The sequence below is a fragment of the Rhea americana genome, unplaced genomic scaffold (genome assembly GCF_003343005.1).
Source record: "Rhea americana isolate MKP2758 unplaced genomic scaffold, rheAme1 scaffold_97, whole genome shotgun sequence".
Lineage (NCBI taxonomy): Eukaryota > Metazoa > Chordata > Aves > Rheiformes > Rheidae > Rhea > Rhea americana.
The window spans coordinates 291,953-308,611 of record NW_028187166.1 but is presented as its reverse complement, the minus strand read 5'-3'; the positions used below and the strand labels follow the sequence as shown (position 1 = coordinate 308,611).

The following is a 16,659-nucleotide window of genomic DNA, read 5'->3' as shown; positions in this document are numbered from 1 at the left end:
AAAACTTCAGCATATGTGAGAGAATACTTGTGGGAAAGAAATTTAAAATTCATGAATGGAAGAATTTCACAGGAAACCAATGTCTAAGCATCATCCAACCAAGGAACAGAAACAGTATCAAATGATCACCCTAGTCTTGGCATGATACAGTGATTGTAGTAGGTTCAATTGTAATTGCAGATCCAAGAATTAGTTGTGAGTACCTTTGGGTGAAAGGAACTTCAGAGACCAACTCTTTCAAAGCAATGCATGGACAGTATGCAAGCAGGACAGAGCAAATTCACCAGCTGAGAGGTGCCCTGGGGGTTGTTTAGCCACCTGTAGCCATAATCTCAGGGGGGTCTGGGACACGAGCTGGCAGACCACAGGCCAGGATGCCACCACCCAGTGAAGCCTGCTAGAAAGATGCCCTGTGAAAAGGCCAAGCATGAAACAGAAAAGGAGAGTGAACTGCTGCGACAGCAGGGCTTTCCTGCTGCTGCCCTTCGGCRGCTGTGTGCGAGCAAGTGGCTGCTGCCCTTCTCCGGGGCTGCGACTGCAGCCGCAGCCTCCCGGCGCTGAAGGCACCGCGTCCTCGGCGGTCTGCGAGCTGCGTGTGCCCTCTGCTGCTTGCTGAAGAGCCTGTTCCTTCCCATCGGTTTCAAATGCTAGGAGGAAAGCAGGGAGACCTGAAGAACCAGAATGGCTACCCCAAATTTCAAATGCTCAGACTTAAAACCCATGACATTAAAAAAAAAAAGGCACACCAGCACAGATGGAGTTGGCTCCATCTACTTTTTTTGAGCCTTCGTTATACACTAGCTCAARCTTTTCTCTGCAGTCACAAAGACTAGAAACCTTTTTATTTCACTTCCTCCTAAATAAAAGCCAATATTCAGAATTAAATCCTCCACTCTCCTGAAACCGAGGGATCAGGGGTGACAGAGAGGGCAGCAGAGAGCAGGATCGAAGGCTGGGTGAGCCCACAGAAAGGTGCGAGGAGAGGTGTCCTGGGAGCAGGAGAGGTGCCCTGGGATGGAGAGGTGCCCTGGGTGTGATCTCGTGCAGGTCTGGTTTCTCCCCCCGCTCTAGCACCATGTTCTCTCTCCATCCCAAACTGTGGAGCTGCTCCTATTCTCCTGCTCCTCAGTGGCCACCCAACCCTGAAACGGGCCATTGCCAGGGTGCCAGCTGCCCTGGAAAGGATGCAAACGCTTGTCAAGAAAGCTGTTGGCACCTTGCCACACGTTTGCAAGCTGAGATCAGCCTTGAGGCTCTTCTTGTTGCTGTTTTTCTTCCCAGTTTCTAGCACCTCTCCCTGCGCTGTCGTTACCGTTACCGTCGCCCTGCACAGAGGGGCCCAAACAAAGGTGTGGTGAGGGCTGGTGGCTAGCTGTGCTGGTGGGCCCCCTGCACAGCCTCCTCCTCCTCCTCCTCCTCCTCCTTGGCACGCTCGCGGGCAGGGCAGGGGCTGACCGGGCACTCGCCTCAGGTGAACATTTACTTTGCCCTGGCTGCTGCCAGGGACAAGTGCCTGAGGGTGGCTCAGCTCAGGGAAGGAGCAGAGACTGGGATATTCTGCGCTGAGCTCTTCCTAACTTCCTTTAGAAGTTCCTATGATTAATCACCCTAGAAATACTCTAGTCCTCTCAGAGATCCTCTCTAAATGCTTTTCTAGGTGCTTTGGCACGGGTCCTCAGTGAAGAGTTTGCTCCATCCATGGACAAGGCTGCGAAAGGTAAGGTGTTAAGCAGGCAGTAAGGGGRTGTGGGAGGGAGCTGACTTTCTTGACTGTTTAGAGGGGTAGTGGTTGCCTGGAGCAGGATATTTACCCTTGTGCCGTATCCTGTCTCTCCCTAGGACTCTCTCACAACACCAAGAAATTTAATAACAGTCAACATTTGCAAACACTGCCGAAATGTAAATGTTGAGGCAGACAGCAATTATAGATGAGGAAAAAGTAGCTAAAACCAAGACCAAGGCTGTTCCCAAAGGACAGCAATGACTAGTCCTTTCTCCTGGTTATTTCAGATATGGATATCAGATCTACAGCATGACTGAAAGATGAGCAACAGTTTTGCATCTGCAGAATCAGTTCCGCTAGCTGTTATGAAATAATGAGTTTCCATTTTCCTCTACATGATCATGGTTAAAGACTTGGATATTTTTATTTTAAACCAAGGACTTTTTCTTTATCTAAAGGCATTAAGTGTTTAGTTTAATCTGCATTGTATGACTTTGAACACCATGAAGCAAATATTTTGAAGATGTGGAGTGTGGGAAAGTTTTGTAACTCTTTGCTACAGACTCCATCTTTCCACAGTGCTGGCGTGATCTTGCACCGAGATTAGCTAACTCAGGCCCAGATCTTAGGGGAGAAAAGCTCTGTCACTTTAGCCTGATGTGGTTAATGAAGGTAAAGCCCAGATGAGGAACTGGGTACTCTCAACTGGCCAAACAAGCAAAAACCTGTACCTTGTCACTAGGAGGATTTTGCAATCTGATAGCTGCTCTGACAGAAAGGTGGTATCAGATAGAAAGATGCACCAGAGCTGCACAAAAGAGCGAGAAAGAGGAGCTGCTGTCTGAGTCCTGTCCCAGGACGTGAGATATCTCCCCAAACCTTTGTGGTACTGGAGGAATAAAYAGATGAGTAACCATGTGAGGCTCACACACTTTGGTAACGATATATCCCAAGCACCTCAGATAGATAGTAGATTAATTCTCTCTTAATTATTCTGCTTAGTCCCATAGACAGCTTGCGATAAGTTCCTTTTCCATATAAACCAAGGTGGGGGATTGATCTAACCCACAGAAATAGTTTGCCATTTCAGTAGGAAATGCTGAGAGATTCCATGTTACAAGATAATAAAGATAATAATAAAGATTTATGGCAACATCTAAACTCCCAATTTCATGCTGCTTTCAAACAGAGGGGGCTGCTCTTTGAATTTTCCTCAGCCTGAAGCTATCCCCAAGACTGAATTTCTGTTGAATGTAGGAGGTTCTCTGTATCTGATGTGTTGCTTTGTTTCTTCTGTAAAAAGACACATGAGAAAGAACCTGTTCTCACACTCACAAGTAGTCCTGGTACTACCAAATAGGACTGAAATGGGAAAGATCAGCTCAGTCTCTTCTCTAAGTACATGCAAAACTAAAACTACAACTAACGTAAGTGAAGATTTTGCTGAATAARCATTAGCTCTGACAGAATTAAATGCACATCGAAAGCAGTGATAGCTAAAAGCAGSCCAGACACAATTTTCCAGGAGCAACTCTGTGCTGCAACCACCAACTCTATAAACTGTTCTGGGCTGGGCATGAAGGGAAATCGTCAACAGYGAAGAGAGCTGTGAAGAGATGCTGAAGTGCCTCTCTTATCTCTGCTTTCCACAGATGTGGCCCTGGCTTGGAAGAGTCTTCAGAAAGCCAAAGCGGTGGTAAGTGTGGTTCAGGGACACTGGCTGCCACATACCTGTAGTGCTCCCTGTCAGCCACCTGCGCACTGCCTCTGCAGAGTTTGCTTTCATGGAGATAATGTGCTTGAAAGTACTCTAAAAATGCCATTTAAATTGTTCTTTTTTGCAGTGAGCATATAGCATCTTTAATCATTCTCTAAATGCCAAAAGGGGGATAAGGGGAAAAGCAAAGAATCTTACTAAATTTCACAAAACTCTTCAGAGTGAGTGACGAGAGCCCATAAAGGTTTGTCTCACTTGTGACTGAAGCCCAGGGCAGAATAATAACTGATGCCCCCGGCGCTGGGGCATCCGCTGAGTCCTGGTTGCCCTGTTGTCCCCTTAGCAGGGTACTGTTTACCYCAGGCACAGCAGCAGCAATCGTAATGGTGCAATTACTAGGATGAATGAATAATATTATCCACGCGTGGTGCTGCTTGCACGCTCAAGGCCTGACACTARTTTTGCACTGTTATATTCGCTACTGCTTGGAGTTACTCTCAGCTTGTGCCATTTTTTAAAACATCAGAACAGGCCTGGTAAAACCCTGAGGCACATGTATACGCGAAAAGTGTAAATAATGGTGTGAGAGTTGATTTCATCTCTTATCTTCCCAGTTCACTGCTTTCCTCCCAACTGTAGGAAATACCCCGTGGAACATGCTCAGGCATGCCAGTATTTACAAAGTAACTAGGAGTACAAAATTAATCAGAGAAGCAGTGTATGCCAGCAAAATGCTACCACAGAAAAAAAGCATATGTCTTCCTTCAAAAGAAAAATCTGCCTTTTTACAGCTACAGAGGATTGAAAACAAACTTGATCATCAAATGTGGAGTTGTGCCAAATCACAGGCAGCCAGAAGAAAGCTCTGSCATGAAGAAAGCTTTGGTGAGTTCTGAGTTACGGGAAAATATTGCTGAGACTRGGGGGCTGTTTTGGTGTCCTGGAGGGAACAGAAGGTGACAGGAGAGGGTGAAAGGCCCTCTTTATTGAAGAAAATGTATATTTTCATCAGATAGCTGTTAATGTTCCCAGCGGGATTTCACAAAGCATGAGGAGTCGCGCCTTGCTGCAGAGAGCCCAGGCAAAAGATGTGGAGTTAACGTCCACCAGCTACAGCGAAGAGAAAGCTACTTGTGCTTTTTATCTGCAGAGTTTTTTCCTAGGCGTGACTGAAGTGATGTAAACACAGTGTTTTGCTTGTTCATTTTTGAAGTGAATAGCTAAGTTGTTTAAAATCATAGTCACATGAAAAAATGGAATAAGAGAAAAGCAGGAAGCTGTGTAAAGTTCCCCAGGACGCCTAGAAACAAATGACAACAACAGACTTACTTTTGCATCTGCTGGGTGTTTGCTCTTGAGAGAGCTTGCTGGCTGGGAACAGTGTAAGCTGCCAGCTTTTTAATATTTGTAGCTGCTATTTCCTCCCTAAGCACAAGGGCTTTGTATGTGGACCTAGTTGCTTGCTGCCGAGCCACTTGAATCGGGGAGGGGGGAGATGAGATGGATGTTCATCACGAGGTTTAAATGGCAGCGGCRCTGTGTGACCCTCCACAGCACGCTTTAACGGCTTTTATTACGGTGCTACTCAAGTAGCTGGGACAAGGAGCGCTAAAGGCAGCATGGATTTCCATGCCAGCTAGTTACCAGATATTCAGCCTCTCCTGCCAACTAGGATGGCGTAGACAGAGGGTAGCAGCAGGTTGAAATATTTACCAGAAACTTTCACATCAAAGAGTAAACTCACTTTTCCATCCCAGAACTGCAGCGCAGACAGAGCCAGTCCCAAGGCTCTTTACTGCTTCTGAACAAAATCCAGCTCGATGTCCAAAGGACCAGATCTGAGTGGGGAATAGTCTCCAGTAAAGTAGACTATGTTCATTTAATGATTGTTTAAGGAAGCTCTCAGCTGTCATTGACAGAATTTTGTCACACTGCAGAAGGTGAGAGAAATGGAGATGAAACAGCTTGGACTGAGAAAAAGAGCAATGAGATTCCTCCAGCCTGCAGGTAAATAGTAAGCTAAAAATGCAGTGGTCAGGGGATGGAAAAGCCAAGGCACACATAGCTTCAAAGGGATTTCAAATTCTGGGAGGCAGGACTTCAGAAAAAGTTTGGCGCCCTACTCTGCTAAAAAGAAGAAAATGTCACCAAATCATTTCACTCTCGGAAATGCTAACAAGCCAGTGGAACAAGCCACTGCATTGACATTAACTCTCTGCGTGCGTCTATCTGCCTTAGCCCACGCTTGTAATAACTCGTATCAGACCAGAGTTCCTTCTGCACTTTCCCAAACCCCTGGTATTTGACRTGTTGATCCTAGGGCAGATCACTAGCAGAGTGTGTTCTAGAAACACTTGTTATTCGTTAGCATAATCTAATGAACAATCTAATAATGCACCCTGCTTACTTAATATTGTTTTTCCTTTTCCTAAGAAGGGAAAATTGTGCTGCTCTGCCTCCTGCTTGGTCGCAGGCTTGTTTCTCTGAGAGCGATGCTGTGAGCTCTGGCTCGTCCAGGGTGACGCCTCTCTCCAGCGAGGGAGACTCACTCTCAGCACCCTGCAGTCCGGGCAGGAGGGAAGCTGAGGATGGAGAAGGCACAGCCGACACCTGGTCTCCTGCGGAGAGCCTGTACCCACCAAGAATGGACAGTTTCAGTGACCAGACAAATTCAAGGAGGAGTCAAATAGCACAACTGGGAAAACCTGCCTGCTCTCTGCATCACCCATCGCATTCCCCTGCAAGGAGCAGTCCCAAGCAGAAGTTAGAGCAACTCAAGGAGAGAATCTGGGCGCAGAAGCAACACCAGAAAGCAGCAGCGCAGGAGCAGAAGTGCCCAAATGCCACCAATGCCAAGGAGCCACCACAAAAACGAATGGTGCGCAAGGTCATTTCTGCTCCTCCAGCTCCAGCTTACAGAGGTTAGTAGCAGACCAGCATCTATGGAGCAAGGCTGAAACTGGGTATTACCTTGTAGTCTTTTGGCATGGTGGGATTCCACCTCATGCTTTGGGATACGCTGGGCAGCAGCYGTGTCCATGTGGTAAATTCATTTATTTCTGCAGCCCAGGAGGGAGCTATAAGCCTCCTTGTGCTATCAGTAGCTACCCACTTGCTGAGTTCACTTCTCCACTGAGTTTATTCCCCATCATGCATAAATTCATAAATTTCTTTCCACATAACAGTAAAGAATTTGCTGCAAAAATATTCTTCTCTCCCCTTTCCTCCCAAGCACTGAATCCTTTCTGCCATAGAGGAACACACTGCAAATAGCACAGCTGCATCAGCAGCCTTTTGGTCTCTGGTTGCATTTGTTGGCCCAGAAGCAGGTATACAAAGGAACCAAGTGGCCTGGTGCTTCCCCTGAGGACCTGCGAGAGAAGCCCTCAGCGTGTCTGGTGCTGTCCCTGTATTTTACTCTATTTTTCAACCTGCCAGCGTGGCTGTTCCAGTCTGCCATGTCATTGCACATTGTGCCCCTTGCCAGAAATGAAGCATGAAATGGGTGATGTCAGCACATGGGAAATAGCAGCATGGTGACATGGAGAGGCATTACAGGTGATTTAAAGCAGAAATTGTGTAGTTCAGAGGCATTACGGAGGATTTAACAGTTCATTCAGTGGAACTAGTGTGGATCTGAAAGCAAATATTATTAGATTTCCTTATCCTGCTTTGCTGCTAAATTTGGGCCTGTCACTTTGATTTAGAGTGATTTAAGATCTCAGGTCGCTRTGAGTAGCAGGCTGGACTCGAGAGCAGGGGAGGTCCTAGGGCTGGCCAGGGGAGCCCAGSCACTGGGCTCTCCTTTCACCAACAGGGGTTACTGAGGCTGTATTGGACCAGAGAACACAAGCTGAAAAGCTCTATGTATTGAATTCTTACTCCTCTCACACACCACCAGCTTCCATGGGCATTTCCCTTAGATCTGCCCTAAATCACCTCTGCAGCGATGTACAGATGTGCTTTATGGAGCTTCCTTTGGGTCTCTGGGTGCTACTGTCGGCATGACACGGTCTCCCTGTCTCAGCTGCAGCAGGCAACACTTTCTAGCATCACTGGAAACACTAATACACAGGAGCCAGAGCCACAGTCCCTGCTGAGCCTCTTTTGAGCATTCTCAGTAGGACAGCTAGTTTATTTTCTTTTTTTAACTCAAATCATTTTACAAAACTGAGGGAACTGCAGACAAGCAGTTACACTTACAGAACCGAGGCAGCCTCTGAGGCCAAAGACGAGCAGCTCCAGGCTCTCCATTCAGAAGCCACTAGTTTGGTTTGCCTGATTGTGCTCTAAAGCTCAAAAAGTGTCACAGCTGCTTTGCCAGATGTTACTCCAGTCAGATGTCCTGCAGTCTGTCCTGAGAAGCCTGCTTCTGCTTTTCATACATATAGGAGCTCAGTGCTACTGAGTACGAGTGTATGCACTGCTTGTAGCCCAGCAGATTTTGGATATCTGTTTGTCTAGGTTTCAGTGCTGTGAATCAGAGGTCTGCTCTTTTCTTGCCTGATGAAGAGTGTGAAATACCACAGCGAGAAGAATTTAGCATCCCTGGACGATGGCGGGATTATAAAAAAGCCCTCAAGATCCCAGGTTAGCAATGCTGTATCTTAACAATTTGTTACAGGCCACATGCCTGAGTATGCAAATGTTCATGTATTCTGCAGAGAAAGGTTAGCTGGATCTCYGGAGAGACACCAAAGGGGAAGGTGTCACATTGCACCCAGTTAGTTCAGGGGACCTCGAATGGGTAGATGGGGCAATGGGCATAGCCTCAGGCATCCTCGCAAATGCTTTCTTTGCAGGGACATCTCCAGCACCCCAAAAAGTGAAATCCTGCTTGTTCTGGCTAGCAAGTGTGTGTAGAGAGACTCCCAATTTTGCATTCCTAATGAGTGGGATTGGGTCTCCTCAYTCACCCATTGCAGCTCGGGACACTTGGAGGTCTGAATCGGTTTCCCAAGGCACGGCATGGCACGACAAATGGGGAAAATGGAACTGTTGTTGCTCCCAGGAGCACAGTTGGCCATGAAAAGGTGGCTAGCAGCTGCCACTTAGAATTTGTGTTACCTGTTTGATTYGTCAGTGATAGTTCTCATGTTTGCAGTTTGATTTAGTTACATGCTATTTTTTTCTGTGCTTTTCCTTTTGGCTCAAGGAGTGAGAAGCTCGGAATGGAGAATTCAAACACAAAGCCAGAGGCGGCCTTCACCCAGGTCATCAGTTCTGGAGAGAGCAGTGACAGATAAAGGTAAGGCTGAAAATCATGAGAAATGACAGACAAAACTATCTGGACAACAGCGTCCAGACGGTCACCTGGTAAAACTTTTAGCTGATTATTTAAATAATATCAACTCTTAGCACCTGCAGTTAAGGATCAGGGCCTAGGCCTGGCAAACAAGTGACAAAGGAAACTGCTGAGGTGTCAGACGCAAATCAACGTTTGTTCAAGGCGGGGAGGTGGCCACAGCGGCACGAGGGCACAAGGCCCAGTGTCTGGCCTGGCTGCTCGTGCTGCTGCCTCCGGGACAGGGTGGCAGCCTGACCACCCCATGTCACTTGCTGCCACTGAATTTTGGTGAAGTTTGGCAAGCCACTCCTGCACACCATGCATTGGGCTCCATGTGCACAGGGCTCGTTGCATAATTCACACCAAAGGCATGCCAGCGAGCGTTACCGAAGAACTGGGCTTTGGTACTTTTGACAATTTGTTGTGCCATTGCCTACAGCAGTTGAAGTCCAGCCTGCCAGGACTGAAAATCACCCAAAAGAAAAATAAGCCATTTGTCCAGATGGAAGAAGYATCCGTCACCTATTCAGTTTGGTGTTCTCTAGTGAATTAAGAGAGCCACCAAAAGGGAAAAATCTCCTGGCCCACAAAATAGGGACAGAATGAAACTAATAAAAAGTCAGATGAGTTATCCATGACCCTACCGCATACTCAGCAGCAGGAGTCCTCATCACTAACTCACAGGTTTACTTGAACTATGTCTCTTAAGTGCAAGTTTGAATCATTGAAGTAATTTTACCCACTTTAATGCTATTATTTTGCATTAGAAATGATTGCATTCAAACTTTGTAGGGAACAAGGCAAAGAGCAGTAGTGCTATGGATGTAGATCCCTCAAAGCAATTGTGTTTTACACTGTCAAAGGTCCTGGATGTGCAACTTGTGRGGAACAGAAAGAAAAAGATCTAAGCTATCTGATACTGTGCAGATGAAATTATGAGTATAGCAGCATCATGTGCTCTGTTACCCAAGTACTATTTAAAATGCATGAAATATGTAATAATTTCCTTCTCCCTCCTTTTTTTTGTTTGAATGAATTGTTTGAAAAATGGCTTGATCTTCCTCTGCGAGTGGGTCATAATAAGACCATGCCAYCCGAAACATTCATCATTGTAACTGCCAGTGTCAGGGTGTCTTTATTGGCTATTAGTTTCTGTCAGCAAAGGAGCCAAGGCAGGGCTACGGCGAGATGAATGACGGGTCRGAGGTCAGAGCCAGAGTACTCAAGAATTTGATGAATTATGAATTTGCTGTAGTTAACAAAAAATTAAGTTACAGCAGCTATAAAATATTCATCTGTTCATAGGTTGGAAAAAACAGGAGAATGTTTAAATCAAAACATTTCCTTCTAGCAAGTGTTTTCATCARAAATTCAAGGTGTTCTTGAACTTGGCATAATGTTCATGCTCTTGGCATGATGGTTACTGCAGTTAATAAAAAGCGGGTAGATAAAAAAAGATTTAATTGAAATGAGACTTGAAGTGTTAGATGTACATACTAATTTGTTTATTGCATTTAGAGAAACTTAGACAGCATATGAAATAAATGCATCCGTCTTCATTTTTATTCCTGCTAAACGAGAATGCAAAATAATACAGCAAGGTGTTTTATTAAAAACACTGATAGGTCTCAGTCTTCCTGAGCCCAATCAATTCTGGCAGTAGCTTCATGGGTTGGGCTGTCACATGCCAAACCGCCCAGCTCTAGGGAGCCATTCTGCTGAAGGCTCCCAAGCAGCTCCCTGTGGCTTCACCACGCAGAGAGTGAAGCTCTTCCTTGTCTGCAAAATACCATTCGCTGTGACACGACCCAAATTGACAAATTAAGATGAGCCATCAGAGATGGCAGCGAAGCCAGTTGCATGGCCGAGCATCTTGGAAGCTGCTTCAAATTCAGCTGGCGTAGATGGCCATGTCTCCATCACTGGCCACGGTAGGAAGCCCAGGGCTGTTAGCCAAGAATGTATTGCTTTGTCTTCTAGCTGCTACTCACAAAGTGAAGGGGGATCTCAGGACAACTCCCTTAACCAGCCAATCTTGGAAAGTGCTTCTCATCTAGCAGGCAATTGTCAGGGATGCTGCTCACAGACAGCTCAAGACATAGACAAGTTTACCAAATAGAAGCTAGAAAAGCCTAACTTAGTCAACTGATTTTATAACTCCTGCTAAGTATTGAGCRATATCTTTGGATAGGCTAATACCCACTTAAGTGTAAAATCTTTTCTTTAAAACAAAGCTTAAATGTTTTCTTTGGGGAAACTCTGAGGCAGGAAACTTCCATGCAAAAAACAAATAAGTATTTGCTTAGTCACCTTCTGCGGGAGAAGTGTTTGCTATAAATATATAATTACGCCAGCACAAGTATTGGCATGCTGTGAATGCAATCTGAAATTATGAAGTAAAACGGTGATAAATGTTGTCTATTATGTGACACCACATATTAAGGAAGAATAATTTGTTTGTGCTGCATGCTGCATCATTTATTTTTGCATTATACATGGTCCCTCGTCCAGTATCATTCATTGATTCTTGCACACTGCATCCTGCTGATTCTCACCAGTTTAAAAATGAATTAGTTTACTATGGTGAGTTTGAGGTAATCACAAGGAAAATCATATTTTCACTATCTTTCTTCCTCCAGTCCTCAAATCTGCTAGTTAGTACCCAGCAAATACCAACTATCTACAGCTGCCATCAGAGAATGATGCTCTCCAATGCTAGTGCCTTGGCCTCTTTCTAGCGTTCTTGAGGACTTTAGGAGTCACTGGTTTCTGAGTAAAGCTTGTAACAGCTGTGTGAACATGATACCAGTGATAAATGATCATGGTAAAACCTTGGGAAATTACTGAGCCTTCATGTCTTGCTTTTACCTGATTCATGAACTGGCTCTCTGTCAGATGGCAAATAGACCCTAGCAGAGTGACTAGCTGCAAATTTTAAGTGCTTTAAAACTTTTTGCCTCAGAGTAGTATCAGGCTTTTCTAAAAAWCTTGTTCTGACTGAAGCTTTTTAGATCTCCCCACATCTTGAGTGTGATTCCTGGCAATCATAAATAAAAAGATTTATAATAGAGTTAAATATTTTCTTTCAAGTAATTTGTGAGGTTTTAGTAATTCAATACGAATCTTCCATTTCAGGTACAAAGCTACCTGGAGCTTCTTCATGGAGAGAAGGTCAGAAGTTAGCTAGAAAGTTGCTTGGTCCACCCCCTAAATTTGCAAAGCTGAAGAGCACAGCTGAAGAGCACATCACTGCAAATACCTTGGGTAAAGTTTCTTCTCACTGCTACATTAGTTGTTTTGGCACACAAACAAAAAAGTGGCCAACAGTTGATTAAAACCAGATGAAACAAATGCTCCTTCTGAGCAGCTATCTTTAAAGAAATTTGCAATAATTCACTTGTCATGCAATAATTCACTGCCCAGAACAACTACTAAATCTGTTGTCCACAGTCAGTTGGCACAATGAGTCCACCATGGCTTTGAAGATAGTGACACTGTAAATGCACTGTGTCCTTAAATCCGGACTTGCTGGGATCATGACACAGGGTGCATCTCCCTAGCACAGTGCAGTGGCAGACAGAGGTACAGCATCCGCTCGGGGTACCCCAGTACTAGCACACTCTGCTTCTCGGCTGGGCTGCTTTGACAGGCAGAGCTGTGTAGCTTCCMTGGGTCTTCCTATGGCCAAGGCTGACCACTGAGTTCTCCTTGGGCTACACACGCATGTTTATGAGATAAAGGRTTTCACTACCTTTGTATATGGAATTATGTTTACCTCGAAGAGCCATGGAACACACATCATTTGTACAACTGGCCACTGCAGCACCGAGGTTAGCCCTTAGAGGCTTGCCGTCCCCTTAGAACACTGAGGATTTTATAGCAAGTACGCAAGCCTGGGATACATGTGCAAATAGTCTTCAGATCTATAGTAGGAAGTAGGTTTTGAGATGCACATGATAAAGACAGGAATTGATACATCACTGAAGTAATAATACCACTGTTGTTTCAAAATGCTTTTCATAGAGCTTGGTAAAGGATTTGTAGCAATGCCAGCGATGGAACAGAGCCCTAGAGAAAAGGGAAACGAACCTGTGGGGAAAAGCCCTGTATTCAAAAGCTGCGTGGTATCCCCTAGTGAACCTGCTGAAAGGGGCAGAAACACACCAGACGGGGATACAAAACAAATACTGAGGARCCTACAATTGCAAAGCAAACATCATGATGAACACAGAAATACCAGGCTCCCAAAAGATACTGCAAGAGGAAAGGTAGATCTGCAACGATACCTAGGGATCAATTCTCCTCCACCTGGAGTTCAGGACATGACTCCCTCTGCCTTCAGTGGGGAAAAGATGAGATCTTCACCAATGAGAGCTGAAACAGAGTACAGAAAATGCAGCAGAGGAAAAAGCACTTCTCCTCAAAGACAGAAAGGCTCAAGAAGCCTGGCACAGAAATCGTCTGAAAAGGAAAACCTTAATCAACTTTCAAATAGGAGGGCAAACATGAAAAAACCTCACCCCTACAGCCCTGAAATTATTCAAGAATTTATGTATCAAAAAAATGCAGAAAGAAAGAAAAAAAGCCTGGAAGAGAAGAAGTGTTTGGTGCAGGCTATGGAGATGAGAAATAAGAGGCTACAAGAAGTATACAGGAAACAGAAAGAAGCTTTTGGAAAGAAAACATGTTCTGACCAGACGCATAAGCTCATCAAGGAAACAGTTTCTGCAGAAGAAAGTCCTCAGTATAAACCTGAGCAAGTAAGTCATAAAGGAGTGGTAGATTGAAAATCCTTCAGTCCTGATCACTATAGCACTGTGCAGGAGATGAAACACTTCACACAAATGCTTTGAAGTGTCAGGGAGAGAGAGTTTTATCTGGAAAAATAGAGCATTCTAATTAYGGTAATTACCATTCTAATTATGGTAAGAACTGCTGGGCTCATTAGTAAGGCTGGAACCCTTGACATCAGGGTCAAAAGCCTGGAAATCTTCATTGCTTCAGCTAAAATAACAGGTTTGTTATTTGGCATATGCAGTTTTCTGATTAYGTTGACCAATTATTAAATGGAACAAAAGCCAAATGCTCGTTATCTAGTTATTTAGCRCTTAACTAACGGTTGCTTTTGTTTCAGAAACAGCCCAGTAGTGGGATCCGGGAGAAGAATTTTATGGCCTGGGTGCATAAACCATCCCACATCCTACCATGCAAAGAGCCCAGAAGCAGGTACTCGGACGTGAAAAGCATCCTAGATAGCCTCTTTCTCAGCACACACAGGAGATTTTCATAGTGTTCTGTCGCAAATTATAGTAAATAGAGCAACTGATTGGATACCTCCCCTTAAAATCAGCCTCATTATCCAAGTCCATAGTGTTTACAGGACAATAGTGTGAGCCAGGACTTCTGTGTTTCAGAATATGAAATTAGATTTTCTTTCTCCTGCCAATGCATTAAATCACCTGCATATGCTTTATCTAGTCTCCACACGCACTGGTTTACCAGCCCATTAAATGAATGGTGACAGTTCTCACTGGGAGGTCTAAGACTGTCACCATGCCTCAGTAAGATTATTAAAGATGGAAAGCTTTCAGGAAGAGATCTTACTGAGAGAAACAGAGCCTACTAAAGACTTGTAAAAATACTGATAGTTCCTTAGAAATAGGTGAGTTCTCCAGTGCATGGCCCAGCTCTGTAATCTTTGAACATGGAAGGAGACTGACTCTCTGGCTCTCCAGACTGAGGCAAACATTTCTGCCTGCTTTTATGCTTTGTATTTCTAAATATAATTATTCCTTGTCAGCTCTTGGCAAGATTCTGATTCTCCTCCTTACTTGTCAGCACTTCATGCTTCATCCTCATCCTATTGTTTGGTAAATGTATCCAGAGACAGGGAAATGTCTTATTCTTTTGTTAAGTGCTTTACCTGAGAACACTGATCTGTGCAGAAGGCTACCGTTACTTTTTCTTTATAATCTGACATTTCTCCTTTTTATTTAAACAGGGATCTACTTATAGAAACAGTTCAACCACCTGAAAAGAGAGAGGCATTAGCTTCTCCAGCACCACTGGAATCTGAATGCTGGTTTCTCAGCTCTCTGAAATGTGAGGATTTGAGGAATTGCTCTCCAGCTCTGTATACACCTCCACAGAGATTCTCTCTTCCTTGGCAGGATGCAAAACCTGACTCCAAGGACTTGCCTTTTGGTCTTTCTCCATATAGAAGCAAACAGGATCGAGTGAAAGCCATACATAGTCTATCCAGGGAACTTGCAGAAAAGGTTGAATTAGCAACTAAGAGACTGAAGGCAGCAAGCAGGGTCCAAGACTCTACTGACAAAATATCAACAAAGACAACTTCAGACCTTTTCAAGGGATCTTCAGCGTATGAGACATCCAAGGATGAGCAAGACAGGACAATGACGATACAGATGCTTCTGGAAGCCCCAAATCCTGATGATTTATGTGTATCATCGGATAGGGAATTTCATGGACTGGGTGAGATTAGTTTTGTGGGTAGCGCTGAGGGAACAACAATCCAGGACAGACAGAAAACAATACCTACTCCTTCATCTAGCRTGAGTGCTGCAAGCAAAGAATTACCATGGATCACCTGTAGTGCAAGACAGAGACATTTCAACACTGGGGAAGACCTGAGCAACACCCTGAAAGGTAGGTTACGCTGATAAGATGCAGCAGGGACACTCCGATAATGTAGCATGAGATCTTCAGAGCTATGAGCTAGTGTTCATTCCCAATTTCCTCTTGGCTATTGGAAGTCAGCAGTGCCTTGGAAAACCTCTAACAAGCAAGTCCTCCAGGCTGGATCTGTACTGCTTGGCAGGAGTGCTTGTAGGAGCCCCGAGTGTTTGCAGGCTTGTCTTCTGCACAGCTCTCCGATCTGGCCTGCAGAAGAGCCACAGAGGCCTTGAGCAAGCTGCACAGGCAGCCTGGGGGACCCTCTGCAAAAGGCAAAGTGTTAGTAATGACTGACTTTTCTTATATGAGTTTTTGTTTAGCACTGAAAAGTCAGTCAGTCCCTCTGTGAGAGGAGGGAATGGGATCAAAGTGGAGGCTGTGGCACTGCAAAACTTTGGTAATGATCTAATGAGTTTCTTCTCCCCTTACTGCACTTCTAAAACTATACCTACGAATTTTATCTGTGGCTTTGTCACTAATTTTGGACACATCACATTCTGGTGCCCGGGTTTTCCTGGCAGAAAGAATTAAAAGCCTAATGCCAAGTACTTAGAAACCTGTGAATTAGAAGAGTTATATGAAAGTTAAGTGCTCACACATAAATAGGCAGAGAATAGATGCCAAAACTTGGACCATTTCATTTCTATGAAGAGCATATTTATTAAAGGCCTTCATTTGTCTTTTTAAAAGGTTTTGTGGTGAATAAAGGCTCTGAGGTGGACATAAACCTATTGCACGAAAAGCCAATAACCAGCTCAGCCTCTCCATCTCACAGATTCCTCCCTAGAAGGTAAACAAATCTGGATATATTATTCTCTGCTAAATGTGCCACACACGCATGCAGTTAAAATGAATAGCACCATTTCAGCCTGGAGTCAGACTGCTCTTCATCCCTTACCCAGAGAATTGCCAAGTAGGCAGATTTTGACACAAGATATACTGAAAAAGGGAACCACCTATTTGTAGAGAGCTGGAAGATCAAAAGGAAAATTTAAGTCCTGTTTTTTAAGAGAGAGAGATCTGCTCTGCAGAACTTCTGCMGTAGATTCAAACTCCCAGCTTTGTAAGCAGGCCGGGGTGTGGGACTGGGAGCTGAAGGGGAGAGTGATGTCGGCACAGGCTGCTCGAACGGCAGCCAAGGCGCTGCTCGGGCTGCCTGAGGAGGGGAGGCCTCACTTTTTCCCGATCCGGGAAAATACTAGCAGCGGCCGCGGACCAGCTGAGCCCCGCGGGCGG

General features: G+C 44.8%; 1 protein-coding gene across 1 annotated transcript in view; it reads left to right on the top strand.

The window, feature by feature from the left end:
• The first annotated feature begins 2,043 nt into the window (after positions 1 to 2,043).
• The window catches only part of CCDC187 (coiled-coil domain containing 187), a 45,154-nt gene continuing 30,538 nt past the window's right edge, over positions 2,044 to 16,659 (top strand). Inside the window, 11 exon segments of the mRNA XM_085325230.1 lie at positions 2,044 to 2,083; positions 3,373 to 3,419; positions 4,232 to 4,325; positions 5,378 to 5,447; positions 5,874 to 6,361; positions 7,905 to 8,030; positions 11,863 to 11,991; positions 12,751 to 13,487; positions 13,862 to 13,953; positions 14,729 to 15,396; positions 16,114 to 16,213. Of these exon segments, the coding sequence (XP_085181356.1) occupies positions 2,044 to 2,083; positions 3,373 to 3,419; positions 4,232 to 4,325; positions 5,378 to 5,447; positions 5,874 to 6,361; positions 7,905 to 8,030; positions 11,863 to 11,991; positions 12,751 to 13,487; positions 13,862 to 13,953; positions 14,729 to 15,396; positions 16,114 to 16,213 (2,591 nt within the window).